Source organism: Hyperolius riggenbachi, chromosome 10, assembly GCF_040937935.1.
Source record: "Hyperolius riggenbachi isolate aHypRig1 chromosome 10, aHypRig1.pri, whole genome shotgun sequence".
Lineage (NCBI taxonomy): Eukaryota > Metazoa > Chordata > Amphibia > Anura > Hyperoliidae > Hyperolius > Hyperolius riggenbachi.
The window spans coordinates 222,492,234-222,513,356 of record NC_090655.1 but is presented as its reverse complement, the minus strand read 5'-3'; the positions used below and the strand labels follow the sequence as shown (position 1 = coordinate 222,513,356).

General features: G+C 44.3%; 1 protein-coding gene across 1 annotated transcript; it reads left to right on the top strand.

Moving 5' to 3' along the window:
* Positions 1-14: 14 nt before the first annotated feature.
* LOC137536341 (oocyte zinc finger protein XlCOF22-like) lies at positions 15-19,887 on the top strand. The gene is made up of 5 exons (XM_068258518.1): positions 15-123; positions 2,169-2,264; positions 5,933-6,079; positions 6,185-6,257; positions 18,048-19,887. Exons 2-5 carry the CDS (start codon positions 2,187-2,189, stop codon positions 19,490-19,492), a joined length of 1,743 nt encoding a protein of 580 aa, XP_068114619.1. The 5' UTR covers positions 15-123; positions 2,169-2,186; the 3' UTR covers positions 19,493-19,887.
* The last annotated feature ends 1,236 nt before the right edge of the window (positions 19,888-21,123 follow it).

Below are 21,123 nucleotides of genomic sequence, written 5' to 3'. Positions count from 1 at the left end.
GATGTTCCCTGGAACCTAAAATCAGGAAGTGTCCTGGAACGCAAAACCAGGAAGTTGGAAAGGGTGTAATTATTTCCAGAGTCACAAAAGAACATTCATTTCCGGGAGGATTCTTGCTGGGAGGTATTTTAGTTCACCTGGATATATTTCTATAAAGCTATGAATCCGTTGCATATATTACAACTTGGGGTAGACTGAACAGTTTGATAAATGATTTTGCTTATATGTTTTTTTATTATCATTATTTTTACATAAAATTTTAAATTCAGCATGTACCCGGCTGCTGATGACAGATATGTGCATAGTAACAAGCTCTTACAGGGTGCTTGTGATCTTGTTTCTGAGTTAACAGATCCCCAAGTCTAATCTATTTTTTGGCATTAACCTTGACCTACTCCATCACAATTGCCTCACCTTGAACCTCCCCCAGCCTAACACCAACCTAATATGTAAAGCTATAGACAGGATACTGGCTCTTCAGACTTCTCCAGCATCACTACATTACAGAGCACTTGGGGAGGGGTAGAGAGGCTGGGGGCAGGGCGCTGTACACAAGACCCTGTTGCACACTGAATAGGGACTGTCTACAAATCTTTGTCTCCAAAACTTTGTATGATTCTTTATCAATGGCTGAGCAGAGGCCGTCATTGGAACAATTGTGCAGTCAACAGAAAGCTTTTTCTTTTTCTCTCCGTGCCCTTAGTTGTCAGTGTCTCAGGACAGGGAAAATAAACTTCTCCCCCGCCCCCCATGGGCCCCCCTGCTGCTTCTTGGCCCCCTGAAGCTGCATCCCTTGCAGTGTCTATTGTTACGCCCCTGAACAGACCATAACAAAAAAAAACTACATTTTCTACATTTTGTTGGTTTTCAGCCACTTTTCTGTTAAAAAAGTGCACAGGCTTCACTCCCCCACCGCCCTCCACTGTGTACTAATCCCAGACCAGTCATCATCAAGCTGCTGAACTTTGCTCTTATTTTATGGCTGTCAGGCAAAAGCTAAAAGAGTCATTTGCTGTACGATCTATCCTGCTAAATTGTGGATTGTTGGCAAAGGCCAGCTGGTCTCCTCCGAGCTGGAGAAAGCTTCCAGGTGGATTATTCACAGGTACTGGAGATCTTGAAAATACTTTAATTGAATATTTACCGTAAGTTGCAGTTTTCAACAGCCTGCAATATGGGCAGAAGGTTTTTTTCAGACCTTGAACATCTGCCATCTGCCTATTGTATGTTTGGATTTGCTGCCAAAACATACATTTTAGGAGGCTTTAGTCCTTGTTCACACTATACGCCCTGCGCATTTTGGCAGTGCGTATTGTGTGCAACACGCAAGGATGGCAGAAGTTTATAGACAGCACTTCTGAAGTCCAGATTATATGCGCTGCGCAGCAGTGCAATGCGCTATCGATCTGCTGCATGCATTTTTGGTAAAGAGCAGAGCTGATCCCATTCACTGTAATGAATAGGATCAGCAGCACAGTGACGCAGATGGCGTGCGATCATGTGCGTTGCCTAATGTGAACAAGGCCTTCACCAGAACAGCAAAACTTTAGGTTTCTGTCTGCCCCAATGGAATGGGATTTATTATTATTATTAGTTTACATAGTGCCATTGTCTTCCGCAGTGCTGTACAGAGTATATTGTCACTTACCTGTCCCTCAGAGGGGCTCACAATCTAATCCCTGACATAGTCATATATCTATGTATGTATTGTGTAGTGTATGTATCGTAGTCTAGGGCCAATTTAGGGGGAAGCCAATTAACATATCTGTATGTTTTTGGGATGTGGGAGGAAACCAGTAATTTATACCACATTTTACTTTGGGAGAAATGTACTTTATTTATGTTTTTCCGTGTATTTTAAATTTTACAATTTTTGGCGATAGTGGTCCTTTAGCTGAAATGGACTGTGTTTTAGGCAGAGAAAAAGCTTTTGTTCTGAATACAAATATGTCTTCTAACAGAAGGCCATTGGAAATGGTTGGCATCGGTGTTCCAGCTGAACAGAGGGAAGGATTCTGGACTTTATTAATGATGTAGGCTCAGAGGCTGCTCTTTATTTTTTTATGACCTGTAAATGTATCGTTAACTGTAGTGGGCATTATTGGAAAATGTTGTCATGTGTGATAATCGGTGGAAATTCAAAGTAATATTTGTGTTCTTTTAACCAGCTGAATGATCCATTGAGAATGGAGAATTATCAGAGTCCAGTGGTGGAGAAGATCCTAAAGATCACTTTTGAAATGATCTACCTGCTGACTGGAGAGGTGAGGAGGATTATGGAGGGTCACATGACTTCAGTCATATCACTGTTAGAAAAACACAGACCTGACTGAAGAGGAGGGAAAGACCGTGGGACTGTTAGATTACATCATTATTACCTGTGTTAATAAAAGTACATCGGTGAAACCACAAGGGCAGTTAAGACAAGGATCCTGGAATATCTTGGGGACATTAAGCACAAGAGAAATACCTCCGTCGCCCGCCATTTTAATGAAAAACATGGGGGCGATATTGATATGTTCAAATACTGGGTGATCCAGCAATGGCATCTGGGACCTCGGGGGGGAAATCTGGATCAAAAGTTAAGACAATTGGAATCCAGATGGATATACAGACTGGGCACTTTGAACCCGGATGGCCTGAATGAAGGTTTTACCTTCTCGACGTTTCTATGATATATTATGTATAGTTTTCCCAGGCATTGCAGATTCCCCTCTGTTCCCCTCAGTCTCCTTACTTGCCTGTATGCTTGGTAATACTAGCGGTTTCCTGCAGACTCCAATTTGTCTTTTGGTTTGGGTTCCTATTAGATTATACCCTCTATTTTGCTGGCTCTCTCTGTGCCCCCAATGTCACTCACTTTTGTGGGTACCAGCACTCTACTAGAAAGTTTATAGTGTCCCCCTTTTGGTTCCCTCCACTTACATGTAGAGGACCCAGTGGATCACTGACATGTGTGCTTATTTTTCACCTCTAGCCCCCTCCCCTCCTTCCATGTGTATTATATGCAGGGATGAGAGTTGTATTGGGTAATGTTTATATACTAATGGATGGCGCCAGAGCCTTTTGTCTCTCCCCACATATTGTTATAGGTATGTAGACAGCGGCGCGTTATGGGGTCTAGCTTTATGTGGGACCTCGGGGCGTGTTTGTGTTTATTTTGAAATGTCGCCATGGTAACAACCACCAGCCTATCACCGTTCTGGTATCCGGCACGGACAAGGAACTATGACGTGTGCGTTCCAGGGTGCGCAATGCGGAAGCGCCCTGTTGTCCGGTTTAGCTGTTGTGCGCCGCTGATAGGGCAGAGCGGTATGACGCGGAGGACGGCCCATCCACCAATCAGAGGAGACCTTTTGTGGAACCTAGCGTTATCTGCCGCGGTTAGCTACGGCTTGGCTGTAAGCGCTTCTATTTTCATGCCGATGTAAGGGTTGGAGGTGAGGCACCTATATGTGGATTTTGGGGAATAGGGACCTATATAGAGGGGCTGTATTCCTTTACATTATAATATGAACCCTCATCTCCCATTGGAGGACTCTTTGATGGACATGGTGGTGTACCAATGGAGTGCTGGCCCTGCGTGTGGGTGTATTTGGGGGAAGTATCAGGGGGAGGTGGCATGTGACTAATTGCCTTTGTAGGGTATATAAGCTTGAGGAAGCCGCCATTATCGTTTGGCTGCTACAATGTTATAAGCCTATCGGCTAATATCTATACTTGTTTTACAATGTACTATTGCACCTTATCACTAATTGCACTTTCTTAGCACTTTTCCCTTGAAAAAGCTTCAGTTAGAAGTGAAACATGTCGGGTTGTTTGGTGGGGGTTATGTAATTTTAGATTTAACTAGTTTTGCTACAGGGCCTTGGATAATCCCATTATCCCTATATATGCTGACTAAGTAGGCCGAGCATTACTTGCAAGTATACTTAATGTATTTTTCAGCCAGATTCTTTTATTTTGTTGATCCCTAATAAAAGTTACGTTTTATGATTCAGTACAGAGAGATATTTTGTTGTTAATATTAATAAAACACACCTCTAGTTACAGAGGAGTATTTATTATTATTATTTAGTATTTATATAGCGCCGACATCTTCCGCAGCGCTGTACAGAATATATATAGTCTTGTCACTAACTGTCCCTCGGAGGAGCTCACAATCTAGTCCCTACCATAGTCATATGTATACTGTATATTGTGTAGTGTATGTATTGTAGTCTAGGACCAATTTAGGGGGAAGCCAATTAACTTATCTGTATGTTTTGTGGGATGTGAGAAGAAACCGGAGTGCCCGGAGGAAAACCCACGCAGACACGGGGAGAACATACAAACTCCTTGCAGAGTATTTAAAGGGGAACTGAAGAGAGAGGTATATGGAGGCTTTCATGTTTATTTCCTTTTAAGCAATACCAGTTGCCTGGCAGCTCTGCTGATCCTCTGTCTCTAATACTATTAACCATAGCCCCTGAACAAGCATTCAGCAGATCAGGTGTTTCAGTGGTTCAGACTTATAAGTCAGATCTGACAAGACTAGCTGCATGCTTGTTTCTGGTTTTATTCAGATACTACTGCAGAGAAATAGACCAGCAGGGCTGCCAGGCAACTGGTATTGATTAAAAGGAAATAAACATGACAGCCTTCATATAGCTCTCTCTTCAGTTCCCCTTTAAAGAGGAACTGTCGCGAAAATCTTAAAATTTAAAACACATACAAATAAGAAGTACGTTTCTTCCTGAGCAGAATGAGCCATAAATTACTTTTCTCCTATGTTTCTGTCACTTACAGTAGGCAGTAGAAATCTGACAGAAGTGACAGATTTTGGGCTAGTCCATCTCTCCGTAGGGGATTCTCAGCATGGCCTTTATTCTTTATAAAGACATTCCCTGAAAAAGATTTATACAAAGACTAGTAGACCCAGCGACACAGAGAGATTATTATAGAGGATCCTGGCCAGGCTCCCTGCTCACTGCACACTATTTTGGCAGTTGGACGGAACAACTGCTATTCACTAAGTGCTTTTAAAAATTAAGAAAACCCTGAGAACTCCCCTATGGGAAAATTGGCTAGTGCAAAATCTGTCGGTAATGTCATATTTCTACTACCTACTGTAAGTGACAGCAACATAAGAGAAAAGTAATTTATGGCTCATTTTACTGAGGAAGAAATGTACTTCTTATTTGTATGTGTTTTAAAATTTTCATGACAGTTCCTCTCTAAGGAATGTCAGATGACGTCACATCAGGGCCTAAACTCTTCCACAGGAGAGGAGGAAAACACAGAGAAAACCACCCTGTCTGTATTTAGAGATAACAGCCTGTCTATTTCTTCCTTATGTGCTTGTAATAAGCCACTGAAATTTGAGCTGTCATCTCTGTCTGAACTGTGCTACGATGTGCTAGTCAGACAGGCTATATGTAAACACAGGACTTTAACCTCCTTAGCGGTAATCCCGAGTCAGGCTCGGGATGGAAATCCACAGCTCAGAGCGGTAATCCCGTGCCTGAGTGAGTTATATGCAGGAGCTGCTGCAGAGCTTCCTGTGGTATTTTTCTTTTCTTAGGTTTTTAGGGTCTAAAAGCTTGTGAAAAAAAAATGCACGGCTTTTAGACCCGAAATCTGGAAATAATCATAACGCCAGGGAGGTTAACCCTGTATGTGCTCTCAGCAAACCAGAAAGTAACTGCACTGCAGCATCTCTGAGAAGCTCTATGAGCTTTAACAAGGAAATGTTTTTCTGCAAGCGTTATTATGCTGTTGCTTATCTCTTAGAGCAGAGAGGAAGTCCTGGGTTTAGGTCCACTTTAATTCCAGATACAATGTCATTGGTATCATCATTCATAAAACACAGACCTGACTGGAGAGGGGAGGAGGATAGTAGTAATATTAGTGTGTTATAGTAAAGCATTATTTTGCCTTTGTTTTCACACAGGATTACATAGTGGTGAACAAATCCTCTGTTAATGGTGGATTGGACCCCACCACAGTACTCCCCCCTTTCTCCACAACATCTGGAGGGCGCAACAAAACAAATATGCTGGCTGTTATTAGTCAGCTGATGGAGCTGCTGTCAGGAGAGGTAAGTAGCTCTGGGAATTCTGTGGCGGTATTCTGTAACAAGGGATGTGTCTCTATAGTAACCACATCATGTGCTGTCATGTGACTTCCTTTTTTTTCTGGGCAGGAGTTTTTAGAAGAATGCAATTCTTTGCAGAAGGACATGGAGTCGGTAGACCAGCAGACTCTCTCATCAATTGGTAGGTAGCAGTTTATCTTACTTACTGACCTGATTCACTGTAATTTGTTACACTGGTGAAGCTCCAATTCTCTCCTCGGCAATGCAATAGCGGCCATGTTTCTGAAGTCTTCCAAAGCTCTTTGGAAACCTCCGCTTGCGTTGCCGTAGCCCGCCTCTGAGCTCAGCAGCCACCAGCAGCTGCTGAGCGGTGGTGGGCCACGGCAATACAGATTGTGGTGGGTGGTGGCCAGAGCTTTGGCAGAACTTTGAAAAGTTCCGCCGTAGTTTTATGAGGGAGGCGGAGCGATCACCTGCATGAATAAGTTACAGCTGATCAGGTATGTAATAAAAAACCTCCCAGTCCTTTATCATAAACTGCTTCTGGACCAGAGCAGTACGAACCTGTCCTGCAGGTGGTGCTGCGGCTCTGACAGACATAGAGCTGCTTGATAAATCGAGCCCTGCTAATGCAGCGCGGCTTAATGACTCGTAGTGTGCCCTATGCACACCTTACATCGCAGTGCGTGCTGCCATGTAAGGAGTGTGCCTTCTTTAGTAATGCGCAAAGCAATGCGGGTGGCCCCGCTTCTGTGAAGTATCGCTACCGGGATACTTCACTCGCGGCCGCTACTGTATTAATTTACATAGCAATGAAGTAATTTACATAGCGAGTGAAGTATCACTGTAGCGATACTTCACAAGAGAAGGGCCATCTGCAGTTAATGTGACCGCATGACCACTGTAGGCCAATCCCATTGGCTTACATTGACGGACAGGGTCAAGAGCCAATGAAAGCGGCTCCCGACCTGCACACACAGCCCTGCCGTCATAGTGACGGCAGAGGGAGGAGCCTGCAGCAGTGAGGAAGCAGGGGGTATGTGTAGCGATTTGTCGGTATGTGGCGGTTTTTGGTGCCAGCAGTCTCTGTTCCTTAAAGCGGAATATAACCCTGCATTTCAACTTTGCTCTAAAACATTATTTACAGCATATTATATGCAACCAGCATTTTTTTTACTAGACCAGCATTGGAAGGGTTAAACACAGAGGTTTAAAGTTCCTTGGAAAGATATGCAGAAGTTCAGATTGGTACATTTAACTAAATAGAATGTAACAAGTGATATATGTTACACACTCTTTGGCTGTCCTCCAGCTCCTTCTCAGTCAGAGAGAGTGAGTCACATGCCACACTTAGATACATTTATGTAAACAAAATGTATCTATGTCAGCTTCAGATGCGTCTGCAGTTCTGTCCAGGAACTTTAAAGCTCTGTGTAACCCTTCCAATGCTGGTCTAGTAAAAAAAAAATGCTGGTTGCATATAATATACTGTAAATAATGTTTTAGAGCAAAGTTGAAATGCAGGGTTATATTCTGCTTTAAAGGGGCCAGAAACTGCTGATACGCAAATGGTTAAGACAGAGCCTGGCATGACATGTAATTTGTTCATGTTGTTTGATCCACAATCAGCCTGCTCGTTATCATCATCATAGAACAAAATGTAAGAGTGCCGTAGCTATGACTAAGAAGCCACTCTATGCTCCGACACGCGGAAGCTTATTGGTGCTGCTGTCCATGTTTATTCAATAAAGTCAGACTTTTATCAACGCATGCAGTGAAGTGGAGTTTCCTTGATATATAAAAAAAACCTTGTAGTCTATCACATTGTTGGGGGTTGTAGTTACACCGTGTTTCCCCCGAAAATAAGACACTGTCTTATATTAATTTCCCAGAACGTCCCTGGGACAGCACCCCTCCTCTGAGACTTGTCTCCCCTCCCAATTCTGGACAGGAAGCTATTACACAAATAAATTTGCATAATGGACAGCAGTACATGTATAAATACAAGCCACTCACAATGATTCCTCATTAGTTGTTTTTCCTGTCCCGGACAGAGGTGATGGAGGGGTCTCTGTGCTCCCATGTCAGGCGGCAGGTGCAGCGCGTGGGGCAGGCAAGGAAGGGCTGAGCAGGGGACTCAGTGTGCTATGCGCCCAGCGTAGTGGAGGCTTCTCCTTAGAGTGCGGAAGTTTTAAGGACGACAGAGCGCTAACCGGAAGTTCCGGCAGAAGTGCGATGACGTCATGTGCTGGCGTCCCACATGACTAATCACATGATCGGGCCTGATTGCAGAGCCGCGGCGGTGATCATCACGGCGATTGGCTGCAGGGGAACAGAGGCAGCTGATGGTAGTTAAGGAGGAGGAGGGTAAGATTTAAATAATCTGTTGTTTGTCCATGACTCAATGCTGTTTGGTGGATCATGGAGGGCGCCGCAGGCCTTTCTTTACTGCAATCTGCAGAGACTGGCTCTGAAACCTCTCTGGTGAGAAATTGTTTAAACTGCTTCTGCGGACTATGCTGTTTAACCACCCTGGTGTTCTATTAAGATCGCCAGGGCGGCTGCGGGAGGGTTTTTTTTTTAGTTAAAAAAAACTAATCCATGCAACCAACTGAAAGTTGGCTGCATGAAAGCCCACTAGAGGGCGCTCTGGGCGCGTCATTCTGATCGCCTCCGGCGATCAGAATTAACAAGGAAGACCGCAATGAGTGGCCTTCCTTGTTATGCTTACCTCGTCGCCATGGCGACGAGCGGAGTGACGTCATGGACGTCAGCCGACGTCCTGATGTCAGCCGCCTCCAATCCAGCCCTTAGCGCTGGCCGGAACTGTTTGTTCCGTCTACGCTGGGCTCGGGCGGCTGGGGGGACCCTCTTTCGCCGCTGCAAGCGGCGGATCGCAGCGCTGCGGCGGCGATCAGGTAGCACACGCGGCTGGCAAAGTGCCGGCTGCGTGTGCTGCTTTTTATTTCATAAAAATCGGCCCAGCAGGGCCTGAGCGGCAGCCTCTGGTGGTGATGGACGAGCTGAGCTCGTCCATACCGCCCGGCTGGTTAAGTATACACTGAAGGGACTGATAGTTTCTTTCTTATCTATATATTGCAGCCTAAATCTTCAAAAGCTGACAAAGATAAGGAAAAGGATAAATCTTCTCAGTCCACTCAGAGTAAACACTCATCATCCTCCAAAGAAAGACGATGTGCTATCTGCAACAATCGTATATCATCATCTGCTCCTTCATCAAAGAAATTGTGTCAATATTGTACAGATAAAATTGTAAAGGATGAATCCCCAGTGGTTTTCAAAGACTTAATGGGTTGGATGCGTTCAGAAATGTCTTCAGCCATAAAAGAAATGAAGGATTCTGCTATAGCATCATCCTCATCAGCTGTAATTCCAGATCTTGAGGAGCACACTTCCCATGTGGAAGGCACTTTCCCTATGGAGGGCACTTCGTCAAATATTGAGGGCCCTATCCCTATACCTTCCCTACCTGGTCCAAAGAGAAAGAGGGGAGAAGATTCAGAAGGTTCAGATAATTCTGAGGAGGAGGGTAAAACATCTTCCTTTGAGGAAATTTCAGCTGATGATACAGCGAATAAACCAGACAAAGGGCAAAAGTTTGCCTTTTCTCCAGACCTGATTAAGGATCTGTTATCTGATATGCATACGGCTATGGGTATTAAGGTGGCCATACACTGGTCGATGTGCCATTAGATCGACCAGCTGACAGATCCCTATCTGATCGAATCTGATCAGATAGGGATCGTATGGCTGCCTTTACTGCAAACAGATTGTGAATCGATTTCAGCCTGAAACCGATCACAATCTGTTCAGCTGCTCCTGCCGCCTGTCCCCCCCCCCCCCCCCGTATACATTACCTGAGGCTGGCTCCCGGGCGTCTTCTCCGCACTGCACCGCACCGCTGTTCTTGCTCCATCCCGGCGCTTTCTGTGTTACTCCGTGACCAGGAAGTTCAAATAGAGCGCCCTCTATTTCAACTTCCTGGTCACCGGAGTGACACAGGAAGTATAAGCGTACACTGGGACATGCGGAAATGCGGTGCAGCGAGGAGAAGAGGACCCCGGAGCCAGCTTCAGGTAATGTATACATGCTCGGATCGGGCCCGAATCGTACGCCGCAAGCGACGCGCTCCTACCGCCAGGCGATCGAGGGTAATTTCCTGCACGGCGCGATCAACGGACCGATCCGATTTCGGGAGGGAATCGGATCGGCGGGTGCGTTTAGCGCAAGCGATTGGCAGCAGATTCGATCCCAGGATCGGATCTGCTGTCGAAACGGCCGTGAATCGAGCCAGTGTATGGCCTGCTTTACTGTTGAACAGAGGACTTTGACGCCCTTGGATCCCCAGTCCAGTTTCATTCCAGTTCATTCTTCTCTAAAAGATATGATTAGAAAGGAGTGGGATGAACCTGAAAAGAGAGCCTTTTGGCCTCGTTCCTTAAATCGTAGATACCCGTTTAGTGCGGAAGACCAGAAATTCTGGGGTACATCTCCCAAACTAGATCCATCTTTTTCCAGGGTGTCAAAGAAAAAAGATTTACAGTTCGAGAATTTTGGAAATTTAAAGGATTCAATTGACAAAAAGGCGGATAATCTCCTTAGAAGAGCATGGGAGTCCTCATCACTAACTTTTAAACCATCAGTAGCTTCAACAGCAGTTGGGAGATCATTAAAATTCTGGTTGTTGGAAACACAGGACAAAATTGCTTCTAGGGTTCCTAGGGAAGAAATATTGAAGGACTTTCCTAAACTGTTCAATGCCACCAATTATCTCACTGATGCTGCAGATGATACGGTGAAATTGACGGCCAGGACCACGGCTTTAGTAAACTCTGCTAGACGTGGTATATGGGTAAAGACTTGGCAGGGAGATAACTCTTCCCGCTCTAAATTATGTAGTTTACCTTGTGAAGGCGAATTTCTTTTTGGCTCGAAGTTGGAGCAGACTTTGGAAAGAACTGCTGATGCTTAAAAGAATTTTCCTTTAAAGCGGAAATCCTTTCCTCCCAAACGTTCCTTTCGTGCCACTAAACCAGAGCAAGATCCCAAAACTTCTTCTAGGAAAAGATGGGGGCCAAGTAGGCCTCAAAAAGCCAAATCAAATCTTTCCCATACCTCCCAGCAGAATAAACAATGACGTCAGGATCCCGGTGGGGGGAAGACTGTCCCATTTTTACGAGCAGTGGTTCCTTCTTCCTCAAAATCGTTGGCTACAAAAGATTGTGTTGGAAGGGTATGTCATAGAATTTCAGTATTCCCCCCCCCCCCCCCCCCCCCCCACGAAGGTTCTGGATAAATCAAAGACCAAAAACAGAAATCCAATCAGTGGCATTACAAAAGGAAGTGACTATGTTACTACAAAAAAGAGTTATCAGGGAGGTCCCATCATGCCAAAGAGGTCAGGGATATTATTCACCATTTTTTCTTGTAAAGAAACCCCAGGGGGAGTTCCGCTTCATCCTCAATCTAAAAAGCCTGAACAAGGCCGTAAAGTACCGAAAATTCAGGATGGACAATATCAATTCTGTTATAAGTCTGTTACAGAAGGATTGCTTCCTGGCATCATTGGATCTCAAGGACGCCTATCTACACATCCCGATAGACCTACAGTCTCAACAGTTCCTAAGGTTTGCCATCAGCGTTCAGGAAGAGGTAAGGCACTTCCAGTTTAATGCTCTACCTTTTTGATTAGCCTCTGCTCCTTGGTTATGCACTAAGGTCATGCCTGAGGTTTTAGCTGTTTTGAGGTAAAAATCTATTAATGTTTTAGCCTATCTGGATGATCTATTGTTCTGGGGAGAGTCAGTAGATTCCGTCAGAGTCCACATTAATTTAGCCCTGGAGTTGCTCCAATCTTTAGGTTGGCTTATTAACTGGTCTAAATCATCTATTCAACCTAAACAGACTATTGAATAATTAGGTTTTGTTATTTCCACTTTTGACGAAAGAGTGTTTTTGTCTCAGAGAAAGGTAACTGCTATCTTTAATGCTGTTCTTTCTTTTCAGACCACAGGTTCGATTACGCTAAGAAGGGCGATGTCAATTCTAGGCCTTCTAACCTCCTCCTTCCCTGCAGTCCAGTGGGGACAACTCCATTCAAGAATACTTCAAAATTGGATTCTAAAAAATTGGAACAGAAAGATAACATCCTTAGAAAGAAGAGTAGTGATTCCTTTCAGAGTAAAGGCAGCTCTCAGCTGGTGGCAGAATCCAGTACGTCTGTCAGAAGGTCGACAGTGGTTTTTTGCAGTCGAAAAGATCATGACGACGGACGCCAGCTCCTGGGGATGGGGAGCTCATAGACTCTCTACCAGCTCAGGGTCAGTAGTCCACTTTGATGAGAGGAAGATCATCAAACAGCAGAGAGTTGCAGGCAGTATGGATGGGCCTACTTCACTTTCACAGTTACATCAGCCACTGTCATGTTCTAGTGCGGTCAGACAACGCCAGTGTCGTGGCATACATCAACCGGCAGGGAGGGACAAGGAGTCACTTGTTATGGTCTCAAACATCAAGGATCCTGTTGTGGGCAGAAAGCAATTTAAAATCCATCAGAGCAGTGCACCTGAGGGGTGTGAACAATCATCTTGCGGATTACCTAAGCAGATCGGCTCTATTGCAGGACGAGTGGTCCCTGAACTTGGAGGTTTTCCAGGAGGTCTGCATAGCCTGGGCTCATCCAGAGGTGGATCTATTTGCAAGGAAGAGCAATGCAAAGTGTCAACTTTTTTGCTCCCTATGGCCCCAGGACAGGCCATGGGCGATAGACGCCTTCTCGATAGATTGGGGGGTCAGGCAGATGTATGCATTTCCCCCTCTATCCCAGATTCCGAGAGTTATCAGCAAGATTTGTCGAGACAGGGCCCGAGTAATTTTGATAGTTCCCTTTTGGCCGAAAAGACCGTGGTTCAGTCTATTACAGTTATCTATCAGTCCTCCATTGCTTTTGCCTCAACGTCTGGATCTATTGCAGCAGGGACCAGCTTTTCATCCAAATCTTCAGCAGATGCATCTCTCTGCATGGAACCTGAGTGGAACATTCTAAAATCTAAGGGGTTTTCAGATGGTCTGTCGGAAACCTTGATTCAAAGTCGAAAGAAAGCGACAAGAGTAATCTATCAGAAGGCCTGGCGAATCTATAATACCTGGTGTTTAGAGAGATCTATGAATGTTCATTCATCAACATCAGTTTTAGAATTTTTGCAGGCAGGATTTGAAAAAGGACTAAGTATTAGTACACTAAAGGTACAAACAGCAGCAATCAGTGTTTTTTTACAAAGAAGACTAGCTCAGGAAGAGTTAATTCTTCGTTTTTTTCCAGGCAATTAAGAGGTTACGTCCAGTATTGGTTCCTAGAACCCCATCTTGGGATCTAAACATAGTTTTACAGGCCATGTGTAGTCCTCCCTTTGAGCCAATTGACCAAATTTCGGAACAACTGAAAATGGCATTTCTTCTTGCAATTACTTCAGCAAGAAGGGTTGGTGAGTTACAGGCCTTGTCAATTAAGCCTCCCTACTGTATTATTTCAGAGGATAAGGTTACTTTATGGCCAGATATTGCTTTTCTCCCAAAAGTAGTTTAAACTTTTCACAGAACTCAGGAGATATTTCTTCCCTCCTTTTGTGAGAAACAGTCTAATGAGAAGGAGAAACAGCTTCATTGTCTGGACGTCAGAAGGTGTCTGCTCCAATACTTGGAAAGATCTAAATCGTGGAGGAAGACAGATGCTTTGTTCATACTGTTTGCTGGAAAGAATAGGGGGCTCCGTGCGTCAAAGCCAACTATTGCTAGATGGATAAGACAGGCTATTCTGATGGCATATCAATCACAGGGTAAAGTTCTTCCAACTTGTGTCAAGGCTCCTTCTACAAGAAGTGTCGCAACCTCATGGGCAGAGAGGGCTGGAGCTTCCATCGAGCAGATTTGTAGAGCGGCTACCTGGTCCAGCCAAAATACATTTGTAAAGCATTAAAGACTAAATTTATTATCAAGTGGTGATCTAGCCTTTGGTAGAAAAGTTCTACAAGCAGTGGTCCCACCCTAATGAGAATCTTGTTTATCGTCTCAGAGGAGGGGTGCTGTCCCAGGGACGTTCTGGGAAAGACCACACTTACCTTCGGTAAGGTCTTTTCCAGTAGTCCAGGGGACAGCACCCCTACTTCCCACCCTATGTGGGAAGCTATTAAGAAAGAAATGTTGCAAGCATTGTATAGTGAGTCCGGGTCATCTTTATTATTACTGAGGAATCATTGTGAGTGGCTTGTATTTATACATGTATTGCTGTCCATTATGCAAATGTATTTGTTTAATAGCTTCCTGTCCAGAATTGGGAGGGGAGACAAGTCTTAGAGGAGGGGTGCTGTCCCCTGGACTACTGGAAAAGACCTTACCGAAGGTAAGTGTGGTCTTTTTGCTCCAAAAGATGCGCTAGGGCTTATTTTCAGAGGATGTCTTATTTTTGAGGGAAACGCTGGTAGTTTTCCTATACAAAATGTTTATACTGCATGCCATGCTGAAACATAAGCAGCATGCACAGAGCTTGTGGTTTGCAGATATTGGCTCTCACTTACAAAAAAATTGATTCTCCTGATTATATGGGTAAGAGTCTATTTCTTGCAGGCAGAGAACTCTGTCAGGCTCCCCGGAGCTATGATAGGAAGGATAAGCTGTGTCCTGGGAAAAGGTGAAGAAGTGCTGCTGATGCTTATCACAACAGATCAGGAGGGCTGGCTCCAACAAAAACACAAATTGCCTGATACACATACTTCTACAGGACTGTAGAACTCACATTATACTTCTGCTCACCTGTATCGTATCAAGGGTTTGCATAGAACGTGACTTGCTGGTGTCACGTGGGCTGCTGCTAGGGCTTACATTCAGGGGATGTCTTATATTCAAGCATGCTAGGAATTCATGCTAGGACTTATTCTCAGGGGATGTCTTACTTTAGGGAAAACATGGTAGATAATGGCAGTTGGTGCCGTCTAGTTTTTTTTCTTGTCTGCTAGTAGTAAAGATGAGACACAGAGGGAGACACAGGTTCACAGACAGGAAACTGTCAGGGTCATGGCCCTGACATCACACTGTGGGGGGGGGGGGGGGGGGTTCAGGGGCAAACCCAGGATTTTCAAGGGGGGGATTCCTGAAAGGTCTCCCTCAGCCACGCACAATACAGTATAATAATATGGTAGGACATCATGCTAGGTACACATAATGTAATTTCCCGTCCGACTGACAGGATCTGACTATTATTTCCTAAATATCCGATCTGCTCCTGATCGACGATGAGATTGATCAAGAGCAGTTTGGATACAGATACTAATGAGGACAGCCAACATTGCTAATGAAGGGGAAAGTGAAGCATTTACACTGCAGGGAACAGGGCTGTGCTCATACCTGATTCTGTTAAAGCGGAATATAACCCTGCATTTCAACTTTGCTCTAAAACATTATTTACAGCATATTATATGCAAAAAGGATTTTTTTTTTTACTAGACCAGCATTGGAAGGGTTAAACACAGAGGTTTAAAGTTCCATGGAGAGATATGCAGAAGTTCAGATTGTTACATTCTATTTAGTTAAATGTATCTATTGATAAATAGTTACACACTCTTTGGCTGTCCTCCAGCTCCTTCTCAGTCAGAGAGAGTGAGTCACATTCAACACTTAGATACATTTATGTAAACAAAATGTATCTATGTCAGCTTCGGATGCGTCTGCAGAAATCTCCAGGAACTTTAAAGCTCTGTGTAACCCTTCCATTGCTGGTCTAGTAAAAAAAAAATGCTGGTTGCATATAATATACTGTAAATAATGTTTTAGAGCAAAGTTGAAATGCAGGGTTATATTCCGCTTTAACAAGTACATGCCGTCCGTTGTTCCTTGGTCATCCACGTCCCCAACACCCCAGCACCGTCATCACTTAAGGTTTGTGACAATTATGTTGTAGGAAGAAAATGATATGATGTCCATACAACAATGAATGTATATATGGCTGCAAGATAAAATAAAAGCATTTAAAGTGACAGTGCCCGGTCTGCCTCAGTGTACAAAATATTCCGCTTTGTTTCCCAAAGCTGCTCCATGCTCTGTACACACGCTGCTGCTCCATGCTCTGTACACACGCTGCTGCTCCATGTTCTGTACACACGCTGCTGCTCCATGCTCTGTACACATGCTGCTGCTCCATCCAAAGTTAACTGTAGCTGGGAAAGAAAGGGGGCAATGCTGTGAGCTGCAGGATACCTGCCAGGGGCGTAGCAATAGGGGTTGCAGAGGTAGCGACCGCATCGGGGCCCTTGGGCCAGAGGGGCCCAGGAGGGCCCTCCCTCAACTTCAGTATTAGCTCTCTTTTGGTCCTGTGCTCATAATAATCACTTCTATAGATACTTTGAATAATAGTAATCATTAGCACACTGTTCCCCATCCCCTTCTTGCACCTCTGACACTGTAGTTGCCATTGGCAGGTTTTGGTGCTCCGTATCAACTGTTATGTATAGAGTGCTTGGGGGGCCCCATTGTAAAACTTGCATCGGGGCCCACAGCTCCTTAGCTACGCCACTGATACCTGCAGATATTCTGGTGTCTCAACTCATGCCTGTCCCCAAACACTGCACCAGCCCTGGTCTGAGGGGGGATTCTGGGCAGCTGTAATACCCCCCTGCGTTTGCCTATGGGTTTACTACAATATCAGCCACACAGACCTTCCTGATGATCTGTTCAAGAAAAGTTAATGATTTTGCATGGAATGAAGTTAAAACCTGGGGTTGAGTTACTTTTTAAGGCTATCTTCTGTTCTGAGTATTAAGTGTTGAATCCACCTCCGTTGAATGGGTGCTACCATGGAGATATTGGGCCTGATCCATTTTTTTTCCTAAGTTTTTTTTCTCCAAGGTGATATTTAACATCTTATCCATAACATGCCTTTAAGCCACCAGAAAGCATGAAAATACTTAATAATTAATAATTGGCAGTACTTTTTCATCTAACTTTGGTACTTTTTATCAATTGCAGAGTGCTGAAAATGTATTTTAATCAGAGTATAATAGATTATCTCCTATGAGAAAACTTAGGAGAAAAAGTGAATTGGATTGGGCCCAATGTGCTTTGCTTAAAAGGGGCTAAAACAAAGGAGTTTTGCTTAAAGGAAACCAGAGATCACAAAGTATAAAAAATCAATACTTACCTGGGGCTTCCTCCTATTATTATTATTTAGTATTTATATAGCGCCGACATATTACGCAGTGCTGTACAGTGTATATATATATATCTTGTCACTAGCTGTCCCTCAAAGGAGCTCACAATCTAATCCCTACCATTGCCATATGTCTATATTATGTAGTGTAAGTACTGTAGTCTAGGGCCAATTTTTTTAGGGGGAGCCAATTAACTTATCCCTCGCAGTCCTCCCGTGGTCTGCTGTTTAGCCATGATCAGCCCTGGTAACTGGCTCAGCGACGTCAGACCGGGTCTACTGCGCATGCGCAGTAGGTCCGCACATGCACAGAAGACCCAGACTTTACGCAACTAAGCAAGTTACTGGAGCTGATTGCGGCTGAACAGCAGACCGCGGCAGGACGGCAAGGGCCTCACATGTTTATGTGGCAGGAGGAAGCCCCAGGTAAGTATCGATTCGTTATACTTTGTGATCTCTGGTACACTTGAACTGTTTCTTTTCAGGTTGTCCTCCTGTATAGAAATGTTATGAAAAGTGATTTGATTGAATGTGTGTTCGCACTGGTTTTCTGTTAGCCTGCTCTCACCTGGTACTTAGATTGTAGTCCCGAATGCTGGAAAATCTACAGTATGTGCAGTTTGAGGTTGAGAGGTGTGAGAGGAACCTTTGGGTTTGTGGCAATATTCAGTCATGAAAGTAATTGAGATGTTTGTGAAGCCAACTTAGAAAACATGAATAAACCAGTAATCCAAACATATTTTTATTTAACAGATTTATCTGAGGGAGATGGGACGCAAGAGATATGCAGAGCTATACAAGATGAATCTAACTTTTATGGAGGTCTTCACACGGAAACTGACTTCACTGTTGTCAGTGTTGGTCAGGAATCCGACTACAAAGATGATGAGATGTTGGACAGAGACTACTGGACTCATAATAGGTTTCGTCATATTGGAGGATCATCTAGTGACTGCGTTTTTGAGCCTTACGACAGGTTTGTCCATATTAAAGAGGAATCAGTTTCAGAAGATGAAAATGCAAACCTGTACTCAATGTTGTCCCAAACTGAAGAAGGAAGTGGAACTTCTGTTGAGATGCCTGAAGATGGATATAAGAGGGTGGTAGAGTCAGTTGCACCATCCCAAAGCCCAGAAACTAATATCTACTGCTGTGCGGAGTGCAATCAGAACTTCATCAGCAACGCCGACGTCCTGAGACATCAGGTGGCCTGCAGGGGGCCTCATTCTTTGACCTGTTTAAAATGTGGGAAATGTTTCGCTACAAAAGATCATCTGATGAAACATCAGCAAATTCATACAAGGCCCAGGCCTTTCACTTGCCCTGTGTGTGAAAAGACTTTTGCGATGAGGTACCTGTATATAGCGCACCAGCGCATCCATACTGGGGAAAAACCATTTTCCTGTAGGGATTGTGGAAAGTGTTTTACCCACCAGTCGTCATTCTTGACGCATGTGAGATCCCACTCTGGAGAAAAGCCGCATTCCTGCTCTGCTTGCGGTAAGGGTTTCGACAACAAGGCCAACCTTGTTCGTCATTACCGAATCCACACCGGGGAAAAACCTTTTCAATGTTCAGAGTGTGGTAAATTCTTCCGTCAGAAGGCATTGCTCGGCATCCATCAGAGGTCCCATACGGGGGAGAAGCCTTACGCTTGTTCTGACTGTGGGAAATTATTTGCCTTCATGTCACTCCTTATCCGGCACCAGCGAACGCACAATGGCAAGAAGCCTTTTGCCTGTTCGGAGTGCGAGAGATGTTTCTCTCAGAAGTCGCACCTTATTATACACCAGCGTACTCACACGGGAGAGAGACCTTATTCCTGTACGGAATGCCAAAAGAGCTTTGCTCAGGAGAGCACACTGAACCAGCACAGGCGGACTCACACTGGGGAGAGACCCTACAAGTGTTCTCAGTGTGGGAAATCTTTTACCTCAAACGCCCAGCTGACTGCTCACCAGAGAATCCACACTGGAGAGAAGCCGTTTTCATGCACGGAGTGTGGCAAATCCTTTACACAGAAGTCGGGGCTGATTGATCATAAGAAAATCCATACTGGGCTACGGCCTTATATCTGTTCCCAGTGTGGGAGGTCTTTTACTCGCATCTCCTACCTCCACCGCCACCAGATAGCCCACTCCTCAGAGGCTTCACTGGCCAGTTTGGAAACGCAAAGCAATGTGGTGCTTTTCCCATAACAATGTTTCTGTGAATGCTCTTATTTAACCTGGTCTTGGCATATCCAAAGAAAATAATGTAAGGTAGCCTCAGATGAACATTATTTTCTGTTCTGGATAGAAGACATTTCATCACTCCTATACAGCAGCTTTTCAAAGGCCTGTGGATAAAAGAGGCCAAATAACTGGCCCTCAAAATAAGACTGGGGGCCATTGACATTGCTTATCATCAACTTAAAATGCTGTATTATCATTCTTGCCTGGACGTTTTAAAGAGACACTGAATCGGAAAAAAAAATATAATGAATTGGTTGTGTAGTTTGGATAATTACTAGAATATTAGTAGCAAAGAAAATATTCTCATATTTTTATTTTCAGTTATATAGGCCCTGATTCACAAAGCGGTGATAACTCAGTTATCACGCCTAAAAGACTTTAGGCGTGATAAGCCGTGCAAAGCTGAGTTATCACCGATTTGTGCTGCTCTTCGCGCGAAGCTCCCGCGCGCAAAGTTTTGCGCGCGTAGCGCACCGCGCACCGCGCGCAAAGTCCCATAGGGCTCAATGGACGCTGCGCGCGAAGCATGGTACACTGCGCGCGCAGCGCGGTGCGCTACGCGCGCAAAACTTTGCGTGCGGGAGATCGCGCGAGTTTCTTCTTATCACACCTAAACTGAGTTTAGGCGTGATAAAGGGCTTTTCACAGGCGTGCAAACACTTTGCACCGCTTTGTGAATCAAGTCCATAGTGTTTTTTATAACATTGTATCATTCTCTTATATTTGCAGTTTACACACTACTCAGCATTCTAAATGATTTTACAGAGCAGGCCACTGAGGCTAGATTCACAGTGGGACGTTGCGTTTTGATGCCACGTTAAAGTCGCACCGCAAGCTTACAACGCAACGCGCCCAAAAAGTGGCAAAGCAGCGTTACCGTCGCATACAGCAGATACAGTAAAAAATACAGGCAATGAAAAGTATGCTTCCAAGTCATTACTGAGCATGTGCAAACAGTCCAACGCAGCTAATAACATGTATAACGCACTGCATGCAGTACTTTTACTTAACGTGCAGCGTTAGACACCAACGCAACGTGTGCACTGTGAACAGGGCATTGATTTTTCATTGCAGTGAGTTATTCTGCGTTAAATGCTGTTTTAACGCGCGACTTTAACGTCCCACTGTGAACTTAGCCTGAACTTTTGAACTGTCCTCTGGAGAGAAAAAGAAGATACTGACACTTGAGAGAACAAGCTTCAGAAGACAGATCTCTCTGCAACTTTGAAAATCGTGAAGCTTAATGGCTCTTTTGCATAGATAACAACTGAAGTTTCGTAACCCTTCCTGTACTGGAAACAATATTAGACGTATGTCTCTGCTCCTAATATTTTATTTCTTAGCTGTACTACACCTACAAATCATTATATCATCATTTTTTTTTTCACTTCAGTGTCTCTTTAAAGGCAATAAGCACCTTCAGTCAGACACATCAACCATTAATGTCTGCATAACGACTGTCAGTTAGCTGGACTGTTGGTTGAAGTAAGTAAATTACCCTTACTTATAAATTCCTCGAAGTCTCCTTCCACTAAGCTCTGTAAGGCTCCCTGCACACTGCATGCGTTTAGGATTCTGATTTTTTTACATTCGAC